This window comes from Myotis davidii, unplaced genomic scaffold, assembly GCF_000327345.1.
Source record: "Myotis davidii unplaced genomic scaffold, ASM32734v1 scaffold386, whole genome shotgun sequence".
Lineage (NCBI taxonomy): Eukaryota > Metazoa > Chordata > Mammalia > Chiroptera > Vespertilionidae > Myotis > Myotis davidii.
The window spans coordinates 23,827-35,689 of NW_006296528.1; the positions used below are offsets into that span (position 1 = coordinate 23,827).

General features: G+C 53.5%; 2 protein-coding genes across 2 annotated transcripts in view; one reads left to right on the forward strand and one right to left on the reverse strand.

Annotated features, from left to right (window-relative positions):
* Positions 1 to 491: 491 nt before the first annotated feature.
* On the forward strand, positions 492 to 2,412 carry B3GNT8 (UDP-GlcNAc:betaGal beta-1,3-N-acetylglucosaminyltransferase 8). Its single transcript, XM_006771863.2, has 2 exons — positions 492 to 646; positions 957 to 2,412. The coding sequence occupies exon 2, from the start codon at positions 992 to 994 to the stop codon at positions 2,183 to 2,185; it is 1,194 nt and encodes a 397-aa protein (XP_006771926.1). The 5' UTR covers positions 492 to 646; positions 957 to 991; the 3' UTR covers positions 2,186 to 2,412.
* Positions 2,413 to 3,228: 816 nt separating this feature from the next.
* The window catches only part of BCKDHA (branched chain keto acid dehydrogenase E1, alpha polypeptide), a 19,601-nt gene continuing 10,966 nt past the window's right edge, over positions 3,229 to 11,863 (reverse strand). The window contains exons 4-9 of the mRNA XM_006771865.2: positions 7,659 to 7,767; positions 5,385 to 5,546; positions 5,087 to 5,293; positions 4,772 to 4,913; positions 4,469 to 4,640; positions 3,229 to 3,752 (exon numbers count right to left, since the gene is read on the reverse strand). Coding sequence (XP_006771928.1) covers positions 3,582 to 3,752; positions 4,469 to 4,640; positions 4,772 to 4,913; positions 5,087 to 5,293; positions 5,385 to 5,546; positions 7,659 to 7,767 — 963 coding nt within the window. The 3' untranslated portion in view covers positions 3,229 to 3,581. The remainder of the gene's footprint in view (positions 3,753 to 4,468; positions 4,641 to 4,771; positions 4,914 to 5,086; positions 5,294 to 5,384; positions 5,547 to 7,658; positions 7,768 to 11,863) is intronic.

Sequence of the window (11,863 nt, forward strand, 5' to 3'; positions counted from 1 at the left end):
TGTCTCTTCTCCCTGCCTCCTCATGAGGTCTCCCTCACCAGCTGTCTGTCCTCACCAGCCCCCCTCCCCATTCCACCCGGACTCTGGGCAGCAACGCCACCCCCATCTCTAGCAGGCCGACCCTTTCCCTCTCAGCACATTCTCTGCCACCACCTCCTTCCACCAATCATTAGCCCCTCGCCTCCAGTTTTGCAACTTTGGGACTGTGCCTGTCTCTGGGCCATTCCAACACCACCCAGCCCAGGTTCAGGCCTAGCTCTCAGTCTCACCCTCCCTCAGATTCTCCCAGGCCCCTGGTTCTCCTGTCCCAGGCCTCACCAGGTGCCCCAATCTCTGCAGCAATCCCCTCTGCTTCACCAGAAAACCAGCCCCAACAAGCCAGAGCCCCATCTCTCAGGTCGGCCTCCTGCCCTCCCCCTCCCCTGCCTCCCTCAGCCCCGCCCTGGCCCCTCCCAGCCCTTGGGGCCCTCCCAGCTGCGGGCTCCCCTCCCGCCCCACCCCTCTGGTTGGGCTGGGCTGGGCTGGGCTGGGCTGAAGAACAATGACATACGAAGAAAGACGACTCAGCCCCTGCAGGACCTGGGCAAAAGGGAGGGAGCTGGGAGGGCCTGACCAGAGGCCCGGGGTGCCGGAGCTGGACCCAGAGGTAAAGAGGGCTCCCCAGTCCCTGGGGTGGGGGCAGATGGAGTGAGGGAGTTTGGGTTTCTCTGACGCTGGAAGGAGCTGACCCCAGGGATCCTGATTCCTGGAGAGGGGGATGAATTGGGGAATGGAACAAGCTGTGGAAGGGACTGAGCTGAGAGGGGAAAGAGTGGGTGTTGGAGTGGGATTGGAGCAGTGATTCCAGGTTCAGGAATAGGGGCTGGTTTAGGGTCTGGGACTAAGGCCCTTACTGGGGTGGTGGGAACTATGAAGGCTCATCCTGCACTCCAAAGGCCTCTGTGGCTCCTTTGCAGCTCCCACCGCAGCCATCCCTTCCCCAGGCTGGGTCATGCGCTGCCCCAAGTGCCTTCTCTGCCTGTCAGCACTGCTCACGCTCCTGGGCCTCAAAGTGTACATCGAGTGGACATCGGAGTCTCGGCTGAGCAAGGTCTATCTAGGACCCCAGGGCACCCTGCCAGGCCCCTCGCCAGCCAGTCCTGAGCCCACCCTGCCAGCTAACCTCTCGGCCCGTCTGGGCCAAACTGGCCCACTGCCCTTGGCTTACTGGAACCAGCAGCAGTGGCGGCTGGGGGCCCTGCCCAGTGGGAACAGCACTGAGGAGGGAGACTGCCGGGCTTGGGGGGCTGCCGCGGCAGCTGAAATCCCCGATTTCACCTCCTACCCTGAGGACCTCCGCCGCTTCTTGCTGTCAGCAGCCTGCCGGAGCTTCCCTCAGTGGCTGCCTGGAGGTGGCCGTGGCCAAGTGCCCAGCTGTGGGGAAACCAATATCCCCTACCTGCTGCTGGCTGTCAAGTCGGAACCAGGGCGATTTGCTGAACGACAGGCCGTGAGGGAGACCTGGGGTGGTCCCGCTCCTGGAATCCGCCTGCTCTTCCTGCTGGGGTCCCCAGTAGGTGAGGGAGGTCCTGACCTAGGCCCTCTGGTGGCCTGGGAAAGCCACCGCTACAGTGACCTGCTGCTCTGGGACTTTCTGGATGTTCCCTTCAATGAGACACTCAAGGACCTGCTGCTACTGTCCTGGCTGGGCCAGCACTGCGCTGGTGTGAGCTTCGTCTTGCAAGCTCAGGATGATGCCTTTGTGCACACTCCTGCCCTGCTGGACTACCTGCGGGCCCTGCCACCCAGCTGGGCCCGAGGCCTCTACCTGGGTGAGGTCTTTTCCCAGGCCAAGCCCCTCCGGAAGCCTGGAGGACCTTTCTATGTGCCCATGTCCTTCTTTGAAGGTGACTACCCGGCCTATGCCAGCGGGGGTGGCTACATCATCGCTGGACACCTGGCACACTGGCTGTTGCAGGCAGCAGCCCGTGTGGCACCGTTCCCCTTCAACGATGTCTACATTGGCCTGTGCTTCCGTGCTCTTGGCCTAGCGCCCAGGGCCCACATCGGCTTCCTCACAGCCTGGCCAGCAGACCGCAGGGCTGACCCCTGCGTTCTCCGTGACCTACTGCTGGTGCGACCCATCAGACCCCAGGAGAGCCTTTGGCTCTGGAAACACCTGCAGGACCCTCAGCTCCATTGCTGAGTCTCAGTGGGGTTGGGAGGGGAGGGCCAACCTGGCCTGGGCCAGGGCCTCAGTGCCTGCCTCTTGCCTGCCCCTTGCTCAGCCTCTCTGTGAGGAGGTCCTAGAATCACAACTGCTTGAGCCCCTCCTGGGCTGGCCCAGGCTATGGGACTGGGCAGCAGGAGGCAAAGGACTGTTTTTGTCTACTTTTTGTTTTTGGAAAAAATATGAATGCCCCACTCTGAGGCTTAGAGTTGTCTTTGTGCCTATGGGGCCCTGGGAACTTTATAAGAGCAGAGCTCAGCCACCCATACCCTGCACACCCTGACCTTTACACTAGACACCCTCCCCACCCCTACTGGACAGGGCCAGCTCCAACAGCCTCCTGCTCACCTTGCTGGACACCAGGTTTGCCTCACTCCATGGGAGAGCAGGAGTCCAAATCGGAACACCCCACCCCACCCTGTCTGCTGAAGCTGGCCCTCCACCTTGTGAAAGTTTCCAGGGAAGTAGATACCTCAACGGCCTTGGCCTTCTCCATCTAACTCAGTGGTTCCCCACGCAGGGCACGTGCCCCACAGGGGGGCAATTTGAGAATGAGTTATTAACAGTAAATGTTTTGCATCTTTATGATTCTAGGAGCCTCATATACAGTATATAAGTACACATTGTGACATATTTATGCATTTCAGTTCTCTTGTTTTGAAACTTTGCTATTTTTTCATATCACTTCATATTATTTTTTAACGATTTCTTAGTGATTTCTTCCTCAGTACTTCAATTGTCCTTTCATTCATTTATTTTTCTCTTTTATGGATGCCATGTTCTTTGGGAGGTTGGTTAGACCAAGTTAATGGCCTTTTAGGCTTCCTCCACGTGAATAGGTACTCACTTTTTGAATAATAAGAAATATATGGGGGGGGGGGCATCAGGATTTTAGAGATGCTTAGGTGGGGCATGGCCAACAAAAAGTTGAGAACCACTGATCGAACTGAAGGGGCAGGGTCCCAAACCAGTCATGCAGGACTCCCACCTCCAAAACTACAGGAAACAGAGACCAAAGGTGGCAGAGAACCAAATGTAGACAGTTTATTCACTGCCTGCTTATCACCCCTCACTTTGAGTAAGTGCTTGCCCCTAGTCCAGAGGGGCTTCCAGTCCTAGAGGCATCCCACCCAGCTCCTGGGAGAAGGCACTGCAACCACAAAGTGGGGGCTGAGAAGGCCCCGCAACAATGTAATAGCCTAGAGGAGCTGGGATGGTGAGCAGAAGCCCCCCCTTACGATCTCAGTCCTGCCCTGGCCCCTTGGAGGGTGCTGGCTGGGGAAGAGGGTGGTGTCCTGCCAGCTGCCTCCACCCCTCAGCCTGGGACTGCCTCTCGGGGTACCTGAGATGGGTGGGGTGGGGCGAGCAGGCCTCACTTCTCAAAGTGGTCCAGGGGATAGTGCTCGCCGTAGGTCTGGAGGTGACGGGCCAAGGACTCCTGCTGCTTGCGGAGCTGGGCAGGCATCTCCTGATACACATCCGAGAAGAGCAGACTGGGATTGGGCTTCAGCTTCCGCTCGGCCTGCTCGAAGGCCTCCATCACCTGGGGGACACGGGATGGTGGGCAGGTAACTGGCCTCCTACCCAGGGCCCTGCCTCCTACCTGTAGGACTTCAGTGAGGCATTAATCCCCCTGAGCCTTTGTGTTCCCATTGGAACAACGAAGACAATCATCATCACAGTGGTGACAGCTATCATCCCCATCAATGCCCCCAACCCCAGCATTTCCATCCTTCGCAGGACTAGGTACTGACCTAAGCTATAGAATGGTTTCAGACTCAACAGCCCTAAGAAGCAGGCAGGTTAGAGATAAGGAAACCAAGGCTCAGAAAAGAGACTTGCCTGTGACAATGTAGTTAGGGACAGAGCTGGACATACTGCTGCCTGACGCCAGGGTTGGCCCTTACCTCTGGCTCCTGATGACCAGGGCCAGGGAGGACATGGGCTGGCCGTGTGTGGGACACTTACACCACTTGCAGATTAAGTCATCCCATCCCCAACCTCTGAAGCGGGTACCCAGCATCCCTCTTCAGAGATGAGAGGGCAGAGGGCAGACACTGTGCCAAGAACATGGCTGAGGTGCATGTGCCCAGGCAGCCTGGCTCCATAGGCCACATTTGCAGGTGTCCCTGGGTGATCCCTGAGTCTCCCAGTTCAATGTCCCCCAAATCCCAGCCTCCAACCTTCCAGGGTTCTCCACGATGCACCACCTCCAGACACCCCCTGGGACTTCAGTTTCCAACAGAGGGAGCCCCTCACCTTCTTGCGGGACTGCTTCCTCCAGGCCTTCTCCTGCTCGTCGTCCCACCAGCCACGGCTCTGCATGTAGTGCCTCAGCCGGGAGATGGGGTGGTCCTGCTTGTCCCAGTAATTGACCTCGTCCACCGAGCGGTATGCTGAGCTGTCATCACTGGTGCTGTGGTGCCCAATCCTGCTCAAGGCAAGGAAGGGGATACAACTTGGGGTGATAGGGTCAGGCTTTGGAGACCCCAGTGATCGATGTGGGGAAGATGGTAAAGATGGTGGCTGTCAAGGCTGATGGGAATGGGGGGAGGCAGGCACCTATAGGTCATGGCTTCAATGAGGAAGGGCTGGTTCTCTGCCACGGCCCGCCGCCGGGCCTCCTTGGTGGCATTATACACGGCGAACACGTCATTGCCATCCACACGGATTGACAAGATGCCGTACCCGGGGCCTCGAGCCGCTGTGGGAACAGAGAGAAGCAGCTCAAACCCCATGGCTCTGATGAGGACAATGAGCAGGTAAGGAAAGGGAAGGAGAGCCAACAGAGCAGCGCTCCATTCACTGTCTCCTGTGACCTCCCTGTGTCGCAGGAAGAGGACAGGAGGGGAGAGAGATGACGACACAGGTCCATACCGATGCCATCGCCGCGGTACTGCTCAGAGGTGGGTGTGGAAATGGCATAGCCATTGTTCCGGCAGAAGAAGATGATGGGGCACTCTAGGGTGGCGGCGAAGTTGAAGCCGGCATGGGCATCCCCCTCACTGGCTGCCCCCTCACCGAAGTAACAGATAACAATCCTGTTGGCATTGGCCCGCTTGGCTGCGTAGGCTGCTCCCACCGCTGCAGGCAGTGAGAGGGTGGTAAGCAGGAGCAGGGCACCATGAATACTCATCGCCCTCACACACACACGCCCACGCACACGCATTCTCACCCTGAGGAATCTGCGTGGCCAGTGGAGAGGAGATGGTGACGAAGTGACGTTCCTTGCAGCCATAGTGGACAGGCATCTGGCGCCCCTTACCCAGGTCGTTCACGTTGCCGTAGCACTGGTTCATGAACTGTTCCAGGGGGAAGTCCCGATACATCAGCACGCCTGCATGGGGAGGGGGCAGCAGTTAGTGGGGGAGGAGGGGCCTAAGGGGGTAGACAAACCCTGTGGGGGTCCCAGGGCAAGGCCCTTCCTGCCCAAACTTCCAATTTCCTGTTTGTACAGTTAAGGGAGCTGAACAAGAGCAGGGGAGGCATACTGTCATGCTTAGGAGACCAGCAGGTGCAGGAACCAGGTGGGCAGGCGAGAAAACACCAGGCCTGGCCCTGGCTGGTTTGACGCAGTGGTTAGAGGGTCTGCCCTCAGACTCAAGGGACAAGGGTCATGGGTTCGGTTCCCAATCAAGGGCATGTACCTCGGTTGCAGGTTCCATCCCGGCAACCAGTCAATGTGCCTCTCTCACATCAGTGTCTCTCTTCTCCCACCCCCCCTCTTTCACTCTCTCTTTAAAAAAAATAATAATAATAAAATCAATGGAAAAAACATCCGCCGGTAAAGATTTTAATGCCAAAAAAATTTTTAAAGAAAGCACAGGCCTATCTCAAGAAGGAAGCCACTGTTCAGACCAACTGACTGCTACCCAGGGAGGCTAAATCATTCAGTTTTTCAAAAGACAAAGACATCCAGCTTGCTTTTTTTTTTTTTTAATGAGAAAGTACCTAATTTCTTTAAACAAATCTCTGGTGGATGCCTACCTACCATCAAAGAGAGCCAACCACAAGGCTCTGACAGGGAACTGTGATGCCCACCTCGCCTGGCTGGTGAGGGGTTCCCTGAGGCAGCACAATCCAGGCATGTTGTTCTGAGTACCCTTGTTCTCCCCACTCCACAGCGGGGAGACTGAGAGTCAAGGATGGGCAGAGTCCACCTCACCTTGCCTCAGCAGCTGCCCAGAAGCAGGGCCTTGTGTTGACTGTGGTGCCAGGACCCTCACCTGGCCCTGCCTGGAGACCCCAACAGCAAAAACAGGCAGGAAGCACTCTGCACACCCGGCTTGCAGCCCAGTTTCTGGGGAAGTCTTCCTCGCTAACAATGCTGAACCACGGACTATCACAGCGTGTCTGTCCTCTTCAGCATGTGGGGCTGGGGGTCAGGTGCAGCGGAGAGGGGAGTAGAGAGTCCAAGAGTAGACCAGAACACCCTACTGGTCCAGGGAGGGCTCTGCACAGCCAGCCTGGCCAAGTCCTGCCTCCCTCCTGAAAAGCTATCCCAGGCTGAGAGCCCCAGCCAGTCACAGTATCACTCCACACTGAGTGCTTAGCCCAGGCCAAGCCCTGAACTAACGGCTTTGCGTCATCTCTCCCACAAACGCCCTCAACCACCATATTGAAAGAAAGGGTTCGCCATCTCCCATTATACATGAGAAAACCAAGGAGCAGTTGAGCAACTTGCCCTCAGTCATGAAGTACTTATGAGGAAGGCTCAGATTTGTCTCCCGGGAAGCCCCAGAGGGGAGGCTCTCTGGCAAGGCCCCCACACCCACCACCAGTCTGGAACCACCCCTTGGGCTCCCCAGGCTAACTCTTCACCCCCATCACTCTTTTATGCACATTGATTTTCTTCAGTCCTAGCCTTTGGATGCTTCCTTCCCTGCACTTGTTCACTTAGAAGTCAGCCAGCTCCCTGGCTGGGACCTGCCAGGCCTTCCCATCTGCTTCTGCTCCCTGAAGGCTGCGGCACGTGGAGGGAGGCCAGCAGAGCTCGCACGGTGTGGACAAGGGCCCACGCCTGCAGCTAGGCCTGCTCTTACTGCATGTTCCCAGCAACCCCCAGTGCAGGGGCTACAATACCATCATCATCTTGATTTTGGAGATGAGAAAACTGACACTCAGAGAAGGGAAATGACCTGCCCCAAATCTGACAACTGGACCAACTAGGAGCACAGCTTTTAACCACAACAGTGCCGGGCTTACACAGAGGGGAAGCCCACCCCCTCCAAACTCCTGTACCTGGCTTGGCTCTCTCTTGCTTGAAAAGCTCTTCCTCCAGCTCCTTGGACCTCCCTGACATCTTGCCACTCCTCGAAGAGCACACGGAGTAACTAATGTGGGCTGCGCCTTCATGCCAGGAGGGACTGGGCCTGACCCGCTTCGATGGGGACTGCAGACCCAGGCCCCTGGCATGTGTTCCACAGGGCAGGGCCATGGGCAGACGTACCTGCCTCCCGGTACTGGCCAAACACCAGGTCAGTGCTGTCCAGGGCTGCTGCACTCCCCACGTGTGTCCCCTCCTCACCATAGTTGGTCATGTAGAAGGAGATCCGGCCCTGAGGGTAGAAGGGGGTCCAGAGACCCGGGCTCAGTTATGCTGGGAAACCACAGAGAACCATCCAAATCCTGACTATCTGATGACTCGGTTGATCAACTTCCTAAAGGCCATTCTGGGCCAGGCCACAGTTTCACCCTTCATGGAGGAACTGCAAGACTGGTTAGAGCCAGAGTAAGGGAGCTGTGTGACGGAAGCTATAAGGACATACCCACCCCACCAGGGAGCCATGCCTAAGCTGAGTGAAGGTAGGAGTGAGTGGAAGTTTCCAGGCAGAGAGAACAATAAAGGCCAGGAGACTGGAAGGGCTGGGACATGAAGTGGGAAAAGTGGGGAAGGATGCAGCAGGAGATAGAAGCAGAACCCAGGTAGTGCAGAGAATGACACATCTGGACTTTACCCGGAGAATGGTGGTAACCTGCTCATGGTTCTCTTTGGGGAGTGATGTTTTAGAAAGGTCTCTCAGGCCACTATGTGGGAAATGGATGGAGGAAACAGGACTGGGTGCAGCAAGCTATGCAGAAGGGCCAGTGGCCTGGCCTGTTGGATGGTTGACAGTCTTAAAAAGCAGTCTCGCCCTAGCCGGCTTGGCTCAGTGGATAGAGCACTGGCCTGCAGACTGAGGGGTCCCAGGTTCGATTCCAGCCAGGGGCACATGCCTGGGTTGTGGGTTCGATCCCCAGTAGGGGGCATGCAGAAGGTAGCCAATCAATGATCCTCTCTCATCATTGATGTTTCTATCTCTCTCCTTTTCTCCCTTCCTCTCTGAATTCAATAGAGAAATTTTTTTTAAAAAAGCAGTCTCCATGCTCAATTTGACAGCACATATACTAAAACCAAAATGATACCAAGATTAGCATGGCCCCTATGCAAAGGTAACATGCAAATTCGTGAAGCGTTCCATATTTTTTATTTACAATAATCATGACATGGAAGCAACCCAAGTACCTATCAATAGACAAGTGCATAAAGAAGATGTGGTACATACATACAATGGAATGTTACGTGGCCATAAAAAAAAGAATGAAATCTTACCATTTCCAAGAATGGAGACCTAGAGAGTATTATGTTAAGTGAAATAAGTCAGTCAGAGAAATAGAAATACCATATGATTTCAATTATATGTGGAATCTAAAGAACAAAATAAACAAAACACAAACAGCCCGGGCTGGGTAGCTCAATTGGTTAGAGCATCGTCCCAATACGCCAAAGTTGTGGGTTTGATCGCTGGTCAGGGCACATACAGAAGCAACCAATGAATGCATAAATAAGTGGAACAACAAATCAATATGGATCTCTTAAAACTCAAACGATAAAGTTTTTTTTAAAAAAAGAAGTACAGCCCTGACCAGTTTGAAGGGTCCCGAGTTCGATTCCAGTCAAGGGCATGTACCTTGGTTGCAGGCACATCCCCAGTAGGGGGTGTGCTGGAGGCAGCTGATCGATGTTTCTCTCTCATCGATGTTTCTAACTCTCTCTCCCTCTCCCTTCCTCTCTGTAAAAAATAAATAAAATATATATTAATAAAAAAAAGAAGTACAAATCGTAGTTACAAAATAGTCATGGGAATGTCAAGTACAGCATAGGGAATAGAGTCAATAATACTGTAATAACTATGTATGGTGCCAGGTGGGTACTTGAATTATTGGGGGGATCACTTTGTAAATAATTGTCTAACTAGTATGCTGTACACCTGAAACTAGTATAAAATAATAATGAATAAAAATAATAATAAATAAATTTAAAAAATAATACTAAATGTCAACTGTAATTGAAAAATAAAAATTTTTAAAAATTACATTAGCCCACCCAGCTGGTGCGGCTCAGTGGTTGAGTGTTAACCCATGAACCAAGAGGTCTCAGGTTTGATTCTGGGTCAGGACACATGCCCTAGTTGCCAACTCAATCCCCAGTAGGGGGTATACGGGAGGCAACCAATCAATGTGTCTCATATCGATATTTTTCTCTCTCTCTTGCCCCCTCCCTTCCACTTTCTAAAAACATCAATGGAAAAATATCCTCTCTTCCTCTCTCTCTCTCTCTCTCTCTCTCCTCCTTTCCCTCACTTCCTCACTTCTACTCTTTCTAAAAGTCAATGGAAAAATATCCTTGGATTGGGATTAACCAAAATAATAATAAATTTAATTTTTTTAAAAAGCCGCCTATGGCAGACCCCCCTGGCTGGCTATACTGGTGCCCAACCCCAGAGCCTGGAAAAGCCAAATGATAGGTTCCCAGCCTCCCTCACAACCAGAGGTGGCCACAGGACACAGCGCTAGCCAGATATTTAAGTGGAAGTCTGCTTTTGCTTTCTTTTTCTTCCTGCCTGGCACACAGCCCTGAAGCCTGGACCAGAGGCAGCCATCTTGGAATATGAGGCAACAAGCATCGATGAAAGGCAGTGGAGTGGATTTCTAACTAAATGCCTAGGGACAGAGAAAGTGATAGCAAAGGGGAGGAAGGAGTGAGAAATTAAATGCAGGCCTCCAGTTTGGGCAAATGGGTGGATGGTGGGGCACCCTTCACTGAGAACTGGCCTAAGGGTGGGAGGGAAGCAGGTCTGGGAGGAAGGTGCAGAGGCCAAGTCGGGACAGGCTGAATTTGCTGTGGGAATCCGGGCAAGAAGCCAAGTAGATCTGGGGCTAAGAGGAGAGGTCTGATTGGAGATCTGGGAAGCCCCGGCATAAAGATAGACATGAGCTCCCTAGAACTACATGTAAAGTGAAACAGAGAGAGCCCGTGCTGGCACCTGCAGGATGCCCTCTGCATAGTCCTCATGTGTTCTGCAGGCCTGGCTTTCTGTCATGGTGGGTGAACCAGGTGAACAATGCTTTCTTCTAGGTGGGGAGCCAATTAAAAGTTAATTGATCTCCCAGAGCCAAGTGAGTGGGTGGATGCCAGGTGCTGAGTGCCTGGCAGGGCTGTGAGATGGGTGAGGGGAGGGTCCCCTGAGGAAACAGGACCTGGGTTACTGGCAGAGGTCACTGGTTGCCACCCTGTATCCTACCCCTCTTCCTCTTTGTTAACAGAGATCTTATTCACCACAGGCAGCCACTGCACAGACTAAAACACTATATTTCTCATTCTCCCTTGTAGCTAGAAGTGACCAATGAAATGTGAGATATTACTAGGACTACCTGGAACGTCCTATATAGGTGGCTATGGGAGATACCTGGAAAGTGGCATGTCTGACCTTCCACCTGCCTGGAAAGAAATGTGATGGAGAGAACCCCAGAGCCATTAGATTCATGAGGGGTCCTCAAGGCTAGAAGCCAATAATGGGTATCCAAAGACATTGTGGGGCCACCATACCAGCCCAGACCACCTGTTTCCAGATGTCTTTTATGCAAGAGAAAAAAAAACTATTAATCTGTTGACGCTACTGCTTTTATTTTTGTTAGGATTTTTTTTGAGGAGGGGTCGAGGACTGTTACTTGCAGGTGAAAGTAATCCTAGCTAACAGGATAAGCCTTGATGGATGAGTTGAGCTCATTGAGGGCTTCCTTGTCAGCCAATGAGCAAGGGGCCTTACATGATGGTTCTCATAGAATTCCTTCCCCAACCCTACAGGGCGGGTTCTCTTATTATCCCCATTTTTAAAATATATTAAAGAAACTGAGACAAAGACAAGAAACATCATCTGCCCAAAGCCATAGCTGTGATTGGACCCACATCTGTGGGATTACAAAGCCCCTGTTTGTGCAGCCAATGCAGGGGCAGGAAGGAACCCGGCATGTGTGAGGGTGGGAAGATGGCCTGGCCTGGCACTGAGGCTATGGAGAGGCCACGGCCACAGTGGAATAGGAGACAGAATGGACAGGAAGGGCCAGACGTGATCCTGTGGACATGGGAGCCACAGGAAGTTTCTGGACAGGGTGGAGACACTACCCTAACTCAGAGAGCCATCCGGAGTATTCCTGACAGCAAGAATCTGGGAGTAGGCTGCCTGTGTGATTTGCTCAGTCCTGTCTTTTAGGCCAGTGAGCCTCATACTTTAGATCACAGCAGGCTTGATGGAAATGCAAATTTCTATCATGGGTGGTGACATCTGAGGACCTGCCTGCTCAATATTCTTCCCCCTTTTCTAACAGGAATGC

What these genes read in the sequence shown, in the direction of transcription:
- B3GNT8 (XM_006771863.2), top strand. Translation starts at nt 992, where the DNA reads ATGCGCTGCCCCAAGTGCCTTCTCTGCCTGTCAGCACTGCTCACGCTC.